The sequence below is a fragment of the Panulirus ornatus genome, chromosome 16 (genome assembly GCF_036320965.1).
Source record: "Panulirus ornatus isolate Po-2019 chromosome 16, ASM3632096v1, whole genome shotgun sequence".
NCBI classification, from domain to species: Eukaryota; Metazoa; Arthropoda; class Malacostraca; order Decapoda; family Palinuridae; genus Panulirus; species Panulirus ornatus.
Window position 1 is genome coordinate 7,805,820 of NC_092239.1, and position 17,309 is coordinate 7,823,128.

Sequence of the window (17,309 nt, forward strand, 5' to 3'; positions counted from 1 at the left end):
GGAGAAACTTTAGGATGACCATGATCCTTATATGGATCAATGACCTTTACCAGTCTGTACATCTTTCTTTTAGGAATTTCTATTCATTCTAAAACCTCTCCATTCTATCTCGTGTTGGGGCAAAAGAGTCTTCCATTGTGGAAACTTGAAAATGTTATTCAGCTCCTCACATAACTTTTCCTTCTGAGTACCTTAACTTGCTTGCTCTCTCATTAACTATACATAGTTCAATTTCAAAAATTTCCATGGACCTACAGTGCATGTGAAGATAAGGTCAGGTAATGATGGTGCACCAGTCCCTCTAAACCTGATACACTCTGGTACAGTCCCTCTAAACCTGATACACTCTGGTACAGTCCCTCTAAACCTGATACACTCTGGTCTAAGAAATCTTCCAATGTGTCTCGCTGAAAATCCAAATTTTCCCAGTTCAACTCTGTCCAAGTGACAACCCCCATTATCATCATTGAAAGGTGCATGTTCTACTTCATGAAGCATCTTCATTGTTCTATTTGCTCACCTTTGTCAAAATACTCTCATAGTTTATACTATCAACTTCTTCCCTATGGTTACTCTTCCTATAAATCATTGTTTGAATGGGCAGTCTTCCAGTATTCACCAAAACTTAAGAATATCTTGTATTTAAGAAGCCCAATTCTCCTCTGGTTTTGTTTTCCCTCCTTACTATCATGTTTTCCTGTGAACACATCTGATGATATCTTTTCTTTTTAAATATTAGTATATTTTGTCTCCACAACAACCATATCAGGTGCATTTACCTAATTCTATAAATGCATTCCAGCCCTTGGCCATTTACCGTTAGTCAATCTGCATTCGTATACATTACTCTCAGACTAAAATTTCAGTCACTTTACATTCCTGACCTCTCTGCAGTACTGGCTGGACTGGTTCATCCTCTTGCCTCACTTGATGTCTCATTTCTTGAATATTCTTTGCTTCTTTCTCTCTCTCTGGTCCATTACTTTTGCCGAAGACCAAATCTAACTGATGGGAATAGACACCTGCAACAGTTAATGAGAGGTACCTGAATGTTTTGACACAAGTGAGAATAGTTTAAGGGAAAGAAGGATGAGTAGTTTGGAAATGTTTTCGATGATAAAGTTTAAGGTGGGTTTATTGAAATTCACTGCTTGTGGTTATGCCACAAGTGAAAAGTTACCCTTGGTAATATCATGTCATTATCTTATTAAAGAATATAAGAAAATGAGTTCATTCAGTATTGATGTGGGCAATAATTAATGAAAAACTATCACAAGAAGTGGATCACTGCTAGTGCTTGTGCATCTGTTTATGAGAGAAATGAAGAAAAGGTGCTTCTTGGGAGGAGTTAAATGAATGCTTCATCAATACTACTGCAAGGGACTGTATCTTGGTGCTAGGGGATCTGAATACAAGAGTGTGAGATGAAACAGCCGCAGTTATTGACGACACTGATTCATCAACATACATACAAATGGAGAAAGCTTGTTGCGTGCTGAAAAGGAACAGGTCTAAGAAAAAAAAGCATACACATACATGGGTATGTATGGGTTGGTGGGTTTGGGGTCAGTGAACATTATTAGATTATGTAATCACTTATTTGTACTGTATGTGGAGGGAGTTTTACACTCATGATGACCTATAGACTGACAGAAGTACAAAAGTGAAAGTGGAGAGGAAGCCAACAGATGACATCAGGTTTACACAGTGATACCAAGATGTATGGTGGTGGCTAGCTGCACTCTGCCACCTGAACTCTTTAACGTCAGGTTACTGTATGACAAATGAACACGTGCTGACCTCATGTGCTTTACAATAGTGAAATGAATCTATCACGGTCACAGCTCAATTTCAGGGGTAAAGCTGCAATTTAATTTGCAACCAAGCAAAAGCTCTCCAAAGGCTCATAGGGCATGACATAAAATAAATTTTGATAATCACATTACAATGAAACCAATGGTTAAACTAATGGGGATCACCCTTGCTTATAAGTACTTATCAATAACTTTTTTTTCAGTCCTGGAACAGTAAACCTGACTTTGCATACATGAAAGTCTTAACTTCAAACACTCATAGCACCTGAAGTTTTAAAGTCCTTCATCATGGTCTGTTAGTTACATACAATAAATCAAGCTACAATGACATCTGAACAGGCAGTAAAGCACACTAGTAGTACTGTACTTTAAAGATGCATGTTTAGTACCAGAAACACAGCTCCGGTGTGTTGTATGCACTGGACCAATCACTGTGCAATGTTAAAATTCTAGACTAAGCTCATCTTTCCTAACTAATACACTCACAAAGCAGAGTGGGAAATGGGATAAAGGATACTGACTGGCTTTTAGTTACACAAATCTGTAATTCAACTTAGTATATTCCATAAATGATACACTTCAACCAAAAAAAAAAATATAACCTTTTGATTAATCTCAAATCCCTGCTTGATTACCATAAAATTTGCTGAAAATAACTTATTCTTTTCTAAGTAGTACATACACTCTAGACCCAGTTATCTAATCAACTGACACTAAACCGAACCAAACTAGGTGAATTTTCTAGTTAACTTGACACTGTATTTAAAATTTTACTCCATAACATAAAGGGAAAACACTTCTTTGTCAATGTAAATTATAAAACATATTCATGAGCTCATTTTCAACTAAAATACAGCAATACAGAGAAAAAAAACCCAATTTTGAATATGTAATACAGCATCCAGTGTCATATCTTTTATGATCACAGTTGTGCACATTACTATTTTGAATATAATTTTTGAAGTACTGTGCTACAATCTCATTAACTGATGCCATAATTTTGTTGTGTGAAAACAAGTGTTAAAAAAGAAGTATATCAAGTTACTTCTAGAAACAGAATAATCAATAAAACGCTATAACTCTGATCATGCAAGGGTAGCCTACACACAAGTGAAAGATGCTTAGAGTGCTCACAGCCAGAACATCCATGCACGAAACAAGAGTGAATTGGACCAACGTGGTATACTGGGATAGTGAAATTCTGTAAACCAACTGAACCAGGGCATTTGAAGGAGTTGGGAAAAACCAAAGAAAGGTCAGTGGGGTCTGGTTGTGGCTGAGGGGTGCTGGTTTCAGCACATTATATATAAGGTGGGTGCAAGCAAATAAGACCATTTCTTCATCTGTTCCATCTGCTACCTTAAAAGCAGGGGAAACACCAAAAACAATTATGGGAAAGAAAATTTTTGCACCTTAAAATTAAAAACATTACTCTTAAATTCTAATAAACACAACAAATATATACGATGAACAATAACTTTAAAATAGGTTCATAAACCCTCAGTAAACAACATCAGCAGTCTGCCATACCATTATCAACAATTACTCATTTCTTTGTTAAGAAGCAGAAAAACATTAAAAATACTTTTAACACTGCAGTGGAAAATCAATTAGTTTTGAACAAATTCAGCAGAGTAAATTTTCATTAAAGCAAGTTTATCTTTATGTCCATGTATATCTCATGAATAAACATACATGGAAAGATAAATGAACACACAAGCAAATCAGACGAACAGGTATAAAGGAAGAAGGAAGGCCTTGGAGATGGAGGCTACTGGTGACTGACGCAAGCCAGCAAAAGAGGTAGCAGTCAGCTACACAAACATTTTATGTATATTGGGAGTTAGTGGACAAATCATAGCATCACTATAAAAAAAAGAGAGAATAAAAAAGTCGATGACAAAATGAATAAGTAACTGATTCAGAAGGCTGTTTATTTTGTCCACTCCACCCAAAGATCCAAAAGAGTGGTGTCCAGATTAGCAGGTTTAGAGTGTATTTCCTATCAAAATGAATATTGTGAAAAAAATCCTTTATGGGTTCTGAATAAAACTTTCTTTTACATAACCTCCACAGCTTGAGAAAGTAATGTGTTATAATGAGTGCCTTGCTAGGACAAACCATATTTATGCAAGCAGAGTGAGAAATATATAGCTTCAAACATATCTATCACTTCTGCTTACTTTGTCTCAATCATACATTTTTTCCTTTGGTTAACATCTTTTTGCTACATATAAATAATATGGTTAAAGGAGGGAAATGTAAAGATATCCAGCATCTTTCACCATATCTTTTACATATGCCAAGAACTTATTTTTCACCTGCCATTTCCTTCAGCTATGTTGACAAGGAGTGAAATTTCAAAGAATCAAGACATACTCATATCAATTACATAGTCATCACTTTTTGTCACTGTTGCTGTGGTTAGTCCTCAGCTATCTTACAACTACTGAATAAACACTTCTCGCATTCACAATATAAATAATCAGATATTTAATACATAAAATGAAAATGTACCAGATCATCACTTAATGGCATTTATTAAAGGCAATCCTGATCATCTCAGTGGAATATGTGATGTCAGCAGTCAAGCATAAAATATATTTCACTGATGTCAAAGAGAGGCTGATACTTTTAAAATTTCTACAAGACAGATGCCATACAAGCCTCAACAGCAAATGCCACCACAATATCAAAAACTTTCCAAGGAACTTCTAAACTGTGTATATGACGTGTGGAAACTCTGGTGGGGGTGTTGCCTTCACTATTTTATGAACTCTGCAAGTGCTTGTGCACGTCACAAAGCACAAAAGGTGACACTATGACATCAGATGTTCTTATTCTTGCCTCTACATCAAAGAGCTTTTCTAGCCCCTACAGAAATTTGGGTATATCATGTGGAGGTCAGTTAGCCAATTACACAATGATTTTTACTTTATCAATTAACACAATGCATAAAGAATAAGATATGCAAAAGATAGGAATCACATTTCTTTCAGTCACTAGTCAAAATGCTAAATCTAATTTGTATTTCAAAATTTCATTAAACACCACATTATTTTCCAAAATGAGTGATTACAAACCTTAAATATAATCCCCCCAAAATTATTCTGTTAACTGCAGCTGGTTATATGAAGTTTCAAAACTCTCATCCGAGGTAAAATAAATTTGTTTTCACTGAAAGGGACTTTTCTGTCCTGATGTAGCATAAGCTTAAAGGACATAGCCTCAAACATCAGGTGAAGTGCCACTGAACAATTTCAAGAAAAAAGTAACCAATTCAACACCACTTAAAGGGCTCCAGCCAACCACAGAAGAGCATTCAGCTGTGCTCCATCCTTCAATTTTATGATGCAGTGAATCTACCTAACCAGAAGTCACTTTCCTCTGATATCCACAGGTTGAAGAAAAAATGAATGAGAGGGACGAACAAGAATGTCCATGTTCTTTACATCAAATATACAATAACCCTGACTGCTTTTAACATCAAAAATACATTTCTGTGATTGGCTGTCTTCTTAAGATGTCTAACAAAATGAATGAAGATTACTCTAAAAAAAAAAAAAAGCTACAGTGAAGTTGCTTACCGTATGTACCATAGGAAAATGGAAGAAAATGTTTAAATTTTCATCCAAAAACCTCTTTTAAACCACAAGTAGACAAGGGTGGGAATTTTTCTTTGAAAAAAGTGAGTGTTAGAAATGAAACAATAAACCAAGTTGTAGGTGCAATCTCAAAACAAAGGAAAAGCAAAACAGCTAAGTTGGCTTGCATATCTAGAAAAAACAGATGAAGTACAGGTTGACATGAGAAGGCAGATTTTGTGACAAGGCGATTCTAAAACCAGATGAACGACCACAAAGAGATAGAAGAATGAAGTGGAGGAAAGAAAAACCAAACAAAATTTCTAAAACATTCAAGGTGATGTGTGGTGTGTTTGTCAATCAACAGGAGTGGAAGAGGAAATTAACCTCACTGACAGGCTGAGGGTATACAAGTAAGATGATGTAGGTGCGAGTGTGCTTTTGTAATGGACATATCTGCTTTAGTACACTTGCATTCAATGATATGGTTAATGGCACTGTCCAAAAAAAAAGATAAAAACTTTTTTCATACATCTGCTATTTCCCATGTGAGCAAGGCAGCATCCGGATCAAACGACAACTGAACCTTTGAGGATAAAAGAACCATATTTTTGGCTCTTTCCTCAGTTCATTCCTTTCATAAGTAATATAGAAGGGAAAGATTTCCAGCTCCCTACTCCTATCCCACTCAGTTGCCTTCAACAACATGCAGATTTGTGGGTAGCTGTTTTTGTAACCATCTCATAAAATTTCCATCCATCAATGAGTATTAGATAAATGTAATAGGGATAAAAGGAATGTTACCAACATCAAGGTACACTCACTGTTTGATAGAAGATTTGGTATGTAATGATTAGGTGCTGCTCTCTGACTTGGTTGAGGCTGCTTAAATGGTAGTCATGTGGTTACTTTAGTCAAACTATCTCTTTCTGGTAGTTTCCATCAGCAAATGTTATCCAGGGAATCTTACCACATGAACTGGAAGCTCAAGGTCCTTTCAGCTCATTATGTAAAACTTACATACAAAAAATAAAAAATTAAACAATGGTAATTATACAAACTGCATTCTACAAAATAATTTTCAAGAAAAAAGCAAGAAAATTTTCAAGATTTGTAATAAAAAAAACTGTCAAACTCTTTCAAAGTATTTCTTGTGTTGTATCTCGCTGATATGATTAATAAATATCAGTATGGACAAAACCAAAAAACTAATATTAACTGATGCATAATGGAATTTATGAAATATGCATTTTACATTCATGATCATGAAGTGAAATATCATTAGGATACCTAAACTTTGAAAAAGACTGATTAGTAATGATACTAACAAGTGGCTCTGAACAAAAACAAGTGACATTCGAAACCTGTCCAGTAGAGAAATACTGAATATCTACGTCATGTCCAAAACATGAGAGGATTATCAATTCCTGCACAAAGCCACTTGACAGACAAGAAGGATTAGCTGCTGCCAAGCATCAACACCAGAGTGGTAACTAGAGGATGCATATGATCAGCTTTGATTCTTGTTAAGCGCCTTAGCTATTTGCTCCTTCTTCACAGATGCTGTAGCCTCACGTGCTGTAACAAAAACAAATATCAATAAGTATATATTATTCTTTCTTTTTCTTTCATACTTGTTAATCATTTCCTACATAGCAAGGAAGCATTTGGACAGATAAAGAACTGCCTCATTTACTCACATCCACTCTAATGCAAAATGCACCAAAACCAGAACCCCTATGTACACTTAATCCTCACATATCTATCCAGAAGCTATTTTTTTACTTATGTTCACCATTTCCCATGTTAGCAATGAAGACCCAAACACAGATGAAGAAACTGCCTCATTCACTCACCTCCACTCTCTAACTCATGCATAAGGCACCAACATTAAAGCCCCCTGTCCTCAATAAAGCCCTGCGGACCTTTCCATGGCTTCCCCAACAGCCTCATGTGACCTGGTTCAGCCCAGTGACAGCAATTCACCCCATGTAAACCATGTCTGTTCAATTCACTCTATCCCTTGCAAGCCTTGCACTATCCTGCATGTTCAGGCCCCAAACCTTAGAAGCATCTTTCCCACCATTCTTCAACCTCCTCTCTGGTTTTTCCCTTCTCCTTGTTCCTTCGATTTCTGATATGTATACCATCTTAGTCATCCTTCCCTGACTCATCCTTTCCTTACGTTCAAATCTCTTCAGCTCTCTCGTACAAATTTCTCTTATTATCACACCTTTCTCTCAACAGATTTCAAATCTAAAGACCCTCCTTACACTGCAGATTGTCCCCAAACATTTCATTTTCATAACATTCACCCTCCTCTGTACCTACTCACACATATAATATACTATTTCAATAAAAACTCCTCACTACTTTCGACAGATTTTCTCCCAAACTAGATATTCGCAGGAACTTCCACAGAGCATCTCTGTCAACACCATTGTGGGCTTTCTCTAGATCCATTAAGGCCACATACAAATCCCTCTGTTTCTCTGAGTACTACCAATTAATAACTAACAGAATAGTGTGTGGGGCTTGGTTGTGGATGGTAGGCTCTGTTTTCATCGCATTATGCATGACAGATAAAGACTCTGCAAATGTAGTAATTTTTGAACTGTTCCTGATGCCTCCTAACTAAGGTGGGAGTAGTAGTTATGTATCAAAATGTAACAATAAAACAATGACGATATCAAAATGTGTATACTGAAGAAAATGAATTTACAATTCTATGCAACCAATAATTTCCACATACAACAGTGCTACATAGTATATATTCTTTAAACTTTACAGTTAGTCTATATAGCTGCACCTTACAAAGAATACGAAGGAATTTAAACAACAGCAGACCACTGGGTCCTTTCAAGCTCTCTCTAATCATGGAAGACACAAGATATTCAAAGGATTATCAAGGTAAAAGGACAAAGGTATAAACATGACTCAGAGAAAAAAACTTTAAGCTAATTCTGTGACCATGGAGGTGCAAATAATTTGATCAGAAAATGTAAAGCAAAATATTAATCAATATTTTCATACTGATATCATCATCAGTTTCAATAAGTGATACTCTTACAGTATCAAATTCATTAATTTCCATATTAAAAACAGTAGTGATTTCTGTGATAATGTGATATTCACCTCAATATCTGAACAGACTGCAATGTCATTTCTAAAAAGATCTATGGTACCATTTCCTTTTGACAATCCATGATTCACTTACACATGGCTGAATGATTCACATAAAGCAATTGACTATCTGCTTTCAAAAGGCACCTTATCACCAGAGGAAAAAAATCTGAGAAAGCACTTAGTTGCACATACCCACACTGTCCACATCATGTGTCTATGGACTTACTTATATTTATCATACTTAGTCGCTGCCTCCGGACTTATGACTATTAATTTTTAACTTGCCTTATCAATCATTACACACTTAAGTCTTATTTATTAGAATACTATTGTAATTTACAATATCATCACTAGAAAAGAATATACAAAATACAGTTCAATAAAATACTATTGCAATGTATTATGTTGTTAACAGTATAAAAAACAGATATGAGATATGAATTTAGTATTCATCATTCATTTCATCCCTTGCGGCTTTAATTAAACTTTCTTCCTGAGTACTGAACATACATATTCTTTATATTCTTGAACATGTACCTATAATTTCTATAATTCACAAAATAATGTGATATTTTCTTACACTCAACTTCTAATACAAGTTTCTAAAAACTCAGATTCTACAAATTTCATAACTTTATTGCATTCATTGTAAAAAATATGATTAGATTAACACAAACCCTAAAATTTCACAAGACACCATTAGCAGACCTCTTCCTTCAGCAAGCAGTATCCACTAGACATCTTAAGCCATGGATACAAAGGAAAGCATTTTTACATGTGGAAACTTTAACACCATGAAGTCAATGAAAAATGCTTCATTTTATAAGTACATCTGTACATCTTGGGATTGTCTGTTCTTTGCTTAACCACACACACATCCATGTTTTTCTCAATATAAGGATTTTGTAGACTGGATGCCAAGCACTCAAAAATTATGGAAAAGAAGCTGGACATCCTTTTTCCTGAGACATGAAAACATTTAAACTTGCACACAAAAAGCTGGTTTTGGCTCCACACAATTCTGTGTATTCCTGGTCTCACAATTCAAGCCTAGATTCTGTAACATTTTGACATTCATTTTCTTCCAATTTTCCACATCCTAGGACATTTAGTTTAGCAAAATGGTGAACCAAATCCTGACATAGCTGAGGTAAAATCTGATTCCGTGTGGTGATTCACCAAGTATGGCCACATGATTACTATCCCATTGTGTAATTGGCACTCAGCCTGAAAGGCATCAATCATGTCAGGCTCATGACAAAATACCAAAGTCTATGATGGAGGTACCTCACCCACTTCTATTTTCATAGGGATATGAATGTTTTCTAGTTCCTTTATGGTTTTATGCAATATGCCATAAGATCCAGGGCAAATATGAAGACAGTTTTCACCTATATACCATAAACCGATTTACAAGGCAATAAGATGCCTACAGAAGGTTAACCATTAGTTAATCTTTGGAACTGTTCTCCTTCACCTACAGATCCATTACTCTTTCCTTTGAATTTGTAACTACACTAATACAAATCATATAGCTGACAAATTTCAGATGACAGAAGAGATGGAATTTTCTAACACACCCAAATCAATGTCGCATTTCAGTACCATGAAACACACAGCACACCTGAACAAGAAGCTTCTCCTCTTCAGCCCAAAATGATTTATGGAAAAAATGTCCCAATCACTTGAAAAATAAACAGCTCTTTTGATGTTTTATAGACATGCTAGAACTCCAAGCATCTTTAAATTTTCAATGAACAACAAAAGAACATTCAAAGTAACATAAACTAAGAAAACTTACTGTATGATTTAGTGCATACCTTTCTTTTCCTCCTCCTTTTTCTTGGCTGCCTCTTCACGCTGCTGCCGAATGATGGCTAAACGAGCAAGATCAGCACGTGCTTCTTCAGTCTTGCCCTCTGCATGCAACTTCCGGTAATAAGCTGTTGCTCTTTGCTTTTGTAACTCCTCTCTGTAGAAGCACAGACCATACAATAGCTATTATGTTGAAAAAATGAATGGAATGCAAACAATCAAGCAATAGGTACAGAAAATTTATGCCAAATTCAAGGAACTGACTTTTGAGTTGTTGAAACTACAATCATGCAAGGAAATAAAAAATCTTTTCATAAATGAATACAAAAGAAGAAGAAAAAAAAAACATAAAGGTGAGCCTCAAATGATAATGAGGTTATGATCCTGGAGATGTCGTCCTATTGGAATGCCGCGCAAACAACGAAACCATGTTATATTTTGGTCCCAACATTAAACATGCACCTCCACAACACCTTACTGACCCAGACTGGGGATAACTGTGCCAATCTGGTTAAAGTAGGGTAAGTAAGGAAACCACTTTAATAATCAATCAACCACAAAATACTTTTAAAGATCACGAGAGCCAATGAAAACCTTAAACAAAAAGTGGGGAGGGCTGTGCTGAACTGCAAAAATTTGAAGAACCATAATAAAGGAAGAGGATGATGATTGAAAGAAAACCTCTAAATACCCTCTTTAATCACTTTCTTATTGAAGAAAAAGGATACAGCAAACAAAAAACAAGAATACTAGGAAATCATGTTCATTCATTTGTATTCTTCAAAACTTACCAGCACCAGTATTCATTTCCTAAAATACTATTAAAGAGAGCATTCTTATAAATTTTTAGCAATCACATACACAATGACAGCAGAATACAGCAATTCATGATTCATCTACAACCACTGCCAAAATAAATTTAGATCAGTATCCCAGTTTACATAGCAGTTTCAGTCATTTCCACAAGAACATCCAAATCATGTTAAGTTTATTATTTCAGCATGTGATATACAATTCATGTACAGGGTACTACTGTTTCATGATACCACACAGTATGTGCAAAAATGTTTTCAAAAAGTTAGACGGCTCTCGCTCATACAGCACCTTTAACCAAATTATGGATAAATTTAGCCAGTAGCATTTGATAATAATGCATGTGATGTCACTACAGCTACTAGTGGATGTATATTTCAACTACTGGCAGAAGCATTCGATTCATAAATTTTAACTTTGTACACCTGGCAACAGTAAACAGAAATATTACCAAAGTGTGTACAACCTGGCCACAGTGAATGCGTGAAATATTAAACTTGAAAATTAAACCAGATAATTCCATCTCCTTGCCTGAGACTGGATATAAGGGAGGGGAAATTATGATATGCTTCAGAAATATGAATGACAACAGAGATATACACCATTATGAGTCTTTTTGCATATACAATATCCACAAGTAATACTATATATCACAGCATACAAATCAAAATCAAACTTATCAGGCCCAAAGTCAGGTTTACATCAACACTTGCAATTCCAAGCAACCCCTAAACAACCACTTAACAAGCGACTCCACTCCATGAGTATACTTTACTTCAACGTAACTCATAGAAGAAAAATTTTCCCAATCATCAACTTCAAAAGGAATATGATTTTAAAACAAGTTATTTTCAAATTAACATGCTTTTTAGCTGAAGTGTTAACGACAGTTAGTCTAACAGGAATATGATTTTAAAACAAGTTATTTTCAAATTAACGTACTTTTTAGCTGAAGTGTTAACTAGGGTTAATCTATCAAGTTCTGCCTTCTGGGGATAAGGATAGGGAGGAGAGAATACTGCCCACATATTCCCTGCATGTGGCCTTTCTTCACCAGTTCCTGGTGCAACCTTGCTAATGAGGGAAACAGCAAATCAAGTATGAGAACAATTCTGACCAACTTCTGAGCAAAAACCATATCAAGGGTTAAAGAAAACAAAATACTTCCTTGATAACACAAAGCTCAATCAATGTCACTGTACAGCAGTGTCAAAGCAAACAAGATGGATACTGGGTGAGCCTGAACAATGCTTGGATTCACGTGACACAACTGTGAACTACACCAGCTAGCTCCCAATCTTGTAAGTGATCTAAAAGGCACTGAAAATTTTCAGTGAAATCCTTATGATGAAGCCATAATCAATGGGTCCCAGGATGTAACCAAAGACTGTTTTGTCTAAGATGTCATTAGTGAAGAATCTGAGTGACAGTGAATATCAATATAAGAAATGTGGTTCCAACTGTATGTAAACTCAAAAGGTAAACTTTTCCTTCATGTCAAGGATGTTAGTTCAAATCACAAACTATTAATGTAAATCAAACATTGAAATACATTTTACTTCAAACTTGGTAACATAAGGCATCAACAAATAATAAACACTGAAAATACTATTTCCAATCAGTTAACTCATACACAAGAAGACTGCAGTATCCCTAAGCTCCAGATACCACAATACATCACAAAAATCCAAAAGGGACCATAACCTGAGAAAATATAAAGCAATAAAATGATCTAAATAATCTATAGCTTTTGGATGAAATAGTGAACATATTCAGTGAAAATAATCCAAAGAACATAACCATTAAATTTAGTGTTTTGATAAAATGCCCCAATCCATCACAGAGACGTGTACCAGCAAAAAAAAGAGGAAATCGACAAAGTTAACTTTGGTGAGACTTGTTGAAAGGCAACCGCCAGATAAGCCAGGTAGTCCTAAGCCTTCTTTGGCATAATTCCACCATGACCATCCTTTCACCGACCTCCAACTTGTACACCATACCCCTCTCACCTACCTCAATGTGTACACCGTGCCCCTCCTTTCACCTACCTCCATGTGTACAATCTTCACCTACTATGGTCAAATGTTAACTGTAATTATTTCTAGGAGTTTCAAATCAGATAGTTCTGCAGTATACTCATTTTACAAGTTTCTTCTCATTTCATTCCCATGTAGGTGTAAAAATTACAACCAGAGGAGTCCCCTAGAAATATTGACGTATCAATAAGTTTCTACAAAACCTAAAGAATTTCACTTTAAGCACTATAAACAGGAATACATCTAGGATGTAATGCAAGTAAAACCAAGTTAATACCACCCGAGCCAATTTGAGTCTCTATTAATTCAAATGTGGTCACTTGGACATTTTCAACCAAAATGGCTGACTTTCTTAGTGTTATTAACTAACAAGCCAAGGTCTTAATAATTCCCTCATCCAGAAAAGTGATTACAGCATGGGGTTATGTGACAGCTGATGCAGTATCTGTCTTAGGCTTGTAGTTACTTTTACACCACCAGAAGCTAACAGCAGCTACGATCTTGAGGCCTAGTTTCTGTTGAATAATTTTTCCATATGAGCCACTCATTGGCTAACTAAAGCATGCATGCATGCACACAAACATAAGTCTGCTTACAGCACCTAAAAAGGCATAAGGAGCTAATAACTTTTTAAAACAGATTAATGACACAATCAGTGAAAAGTTCAAGAGATTTGAGATAGGACAACCAGAGGATACAACATGAAATTAAGCAAGAAAGATGAAGAATATAAGTTGCATGACAGAGAATGTTCAAGAGATGAGGCTCCAACAATGTAACACTCCCTCCCTATACAATATAAATCTTTAATTGCAAACCCTCTTTCTCTTTTTCCCTAAAGTTACCCCAATTTTTTCTTTTAAAAGGCAGACTTATAATACAAATTCTAAACTGATTTTAAAGTCCCTTCCCCTCCACTATATCAAATTTCAAACTGTTTTATCAAAACCTACCTCTCACGTCGCGATAGTTGAGTTTTGCCACTACTAGGAGTGCCTGAACTGGTAGCATTAACACTCGATGCCTTCTTGGGTTTATTGATTACTCTGTTGGGGTTTTCACACTCTATTAAACCTCCAACACCTTTTGCCTTTGGCTGCTTCACCTCATCCTCATCAGTACTGCTGTCTTCAGAAGATGAACCACTACCTGACCCATCTTCGTCTTCACTATCAGTCTCCCCCTGATCTTTCTGCAAAATTCATGAACTAAAAATTTTGAAATACCACACACGAAAACTCTCTTCAAGGCAGTGTCCCATGTCCAGTATGATATTTTGGACCTCTGGGGTTAAAAACCTCTTCACCCCCTAACTTAATAAACTATACATCAGGAGGTATCAACCTCAGCTTGTTCCAGGTCTACCCTCCTACTAATCAACAACCTCCAATCATCAGCAATGTCATTGTTCCTTGAACTTTAGTATCAACCTGCCTCATTATTCTTGCAGCACAAATATCATCCCAGCCATTGTCCACAGGTTGTTGGTACAATCTCATTAAATTTTTCTGAATGAAGACATCAACCTGATGGTCATACCCCACTTTAGATATATTCATCAAAAGAGGGGAAAACTTTTCAAAGAATACAGCCCCAGAAAAAGTTCCATACTTCGAAACTTGCATATCCATCTAGAGTCAATTTGTCTTGTAAACTATATGAGAACACCAACATGGACAAAGATTAGAGGAAAGATGTTATCTAGGGAACAAGAGGAAACATTATCTTAACACAATGAATCATATGGGTTTGGCAATTGTGTACACTCCCCTATCATACACAAATCAAATATGCAAAAAACAAAAACCCTGAATAACTGCAGACTCCAAACTCCCATTCAATAATGTTCAACTTACTCTCCACTGACGCTCCTTTTCCTCTTTCTGCTTCTGTTCCTTCAATGCCTCAAAGTTGGTGAACTGGCGTCGGCCTCCTTTATGCTTTCCTGGAAATAAATTCCACCTTACTGTGTAGCCTATTCAGTACATTACGCACTTAGTTTACACTATTTTCTCTGAAAATAAATTCCACCTTACTGTGTAGCCTACTCTGTACATTACACACTTAATTTACACTATTATCAATTCTTAAGAAAATAATAATTGAAAACTACAATCAAATAACCTCACACATGAGGTCTTTGTTACATTCTATAAAACTTTAGAGCATTCACAAAAGGGAGACAAGTATCTTATTGTATGATTGTAAATATGGAAGCAGTCCATATTTTTCTAAGGAAATCCTATGCTGAGAGGATCAATACAAAAATTTAAATATAACTGTGGGAGATAACTTTTTAGGAACAAGTCATTACTTTCATTCCCTGTAAGTATAGGGGATTCTATGACAATGAGAAAAATTGCATAAGGTCATTCATAACTTAATAAATGAAAAATGAGCTCCGTATCATTAACTTTGAAAACTGGGTGACTTTGCTCTCCAAATGCTCATATACTATTTTGGGAATACAATAACAGTCAGAGAGAAAAAAGAAAACCATATCTTAACAGATTATATTAGATAAGGTGATAGTATTGAGTTATGTCTATCAGGGAAAACACGATTTTCTTATAGTCGCCAACATGGCAATGACATAACATGCCCCAATCAAGGCCTTCTTAGGAAAAAGGAAAATAGATAAAAAGCAAAATAATGCCTCTGCAGGCATTTCTAGCCCTGACTTTTATAGGTATAAGGGTTATACAAAGAGGGAAACACAAATCAAGGAAGAGAATTCCACAGACAAAGCTGTTTAAGGGAAGAAGGCAGCACAGAAGCAGATCAGCAAATGGGAAGTCTCACAGATTAAAGCAAAAGCAAGCAATATACTTGTAGAAAATCAACAGAACCTATGAAGATCTTTTCTGTAAGCCTCAAAAATATTACAATTATCCCAACACTACATTTGTCTGCTACAGGGGAACACATCCATCTGCTTAAGTCATGTTTGTTGACATCCAGTACCATTTGCACATACACAATCACAACCTGGCCTGGATATTTCAACTAAAATATTGAACATGAAGGTAAATCTTGATTGTTCATATATGGTGAGATTTTCATTGGTTATGTTGATTTTAAACATATGTATATTACCTACTCTTATCTTAACCTCATTTTTCAATGTACAACTATTACCTTGATATCAATGCATAAACTAAGAATGGTCCTCCATAACCATTTCAGCAAGGGAACTATTTAGTATGTAGTTACATAGCAAAATTATGGTATAAAGCATCGGCCACCGAGAAGGGCTGAATAGCTATAGCACCTCAAAGGAAATATGTCCCAAAGAACAGTGTGTAAAATGAGCAATCTAGGTCAATGCCCAAACCAGCAATTACATAGCATATAAAGTTCCCAGAACACAAGCTTCCATTTCCCAGAAGCTTTCATTTGGTAGCTAATGTAGATGCCCACCAAGTTAAACATTCAGAGAAACAAATAAAGTGAAAGCTTAGAAAAATGATACTGTATATGAGATTTAAAGTAACTTGCGAAAGAGACCACCAATTGCAATGCATGAAGGCCTGTATAACCTAACAGGCGTATATTACATGTACCATGTATGTGAATTTATATCCTGACGCAATGCTTACATGAATCATAGGATGACCAACAGAATTTATAACACATTTAGACTATCTGAATGGCTTGTTTTGGTAACTATCTCATTATGGAAAATCAACCATTAGCACAAATTCTGGGCAAAATCATTTAACATATAACTTTTGCTTAATCATAAATTAGGATGAACAAAATTAAGATACTGGAGAAAAAGTGAAATGAAAGCATGAAAAATATTGAGCCATTCTATCACTTTCTGGGCGCTTCTTTCTATACTTCACTAAGATATACAAACACATCTAATAAGTCTGTTAAGTATTAATAACTATAATATTATTAAAAGTAAGCTTTTCTTACCCTTAGGCATCTTGATTGACGTTTAAAGAGAGTGAGTCTTCTTTAAACGAACGTTGTCGACCCCACACTGCTGTTACGGACACCGATTACTTTTTCCCCAATTTTTACGTCCGTCATTTACAAAGTTGTTTGTGAAGTATATTCTAGTTAGTAACGTATACTCAGAATGATTTTTAATGCCATGAAAGTCTCCAAAT

At 35.6% G+C, this 17,309-nt stretch overlaps 1 protein-coding gene across 1 annotated transcript; it reads right to left on the minus strand.

Moving 5' to 3' along the window:
- Window positions 1-2,339: 2,339 nt before the first annotated feature.
- Window positions 2,340-17,251, minus strand: LOC139754110 (uncharacterized). Its single transcript, XM_071671195.1, has 5 exons — window positions 17,113-17,251; window positions 15,045-15,133; window positions 14,142-14,380; window positions 10,345-10,496; window positions 2,340-6,976 (listed from the first exon to the last, which is right to left on the minus strand). Exons 1-5 carry the CDS (start codon window positions 17,120-17,122, stop codon window positions 6,909-6,911), a joined length of 558 nt encoding a protein of 185 aa, XP_071527296.1. The 5' UTR covers window positions 17,123-17,251; the 3' UTR covers window positions 2,340-6,908.
- Between the last annotated feature and the right edge of the window lie 58 nt (window positions 17,252-17,309).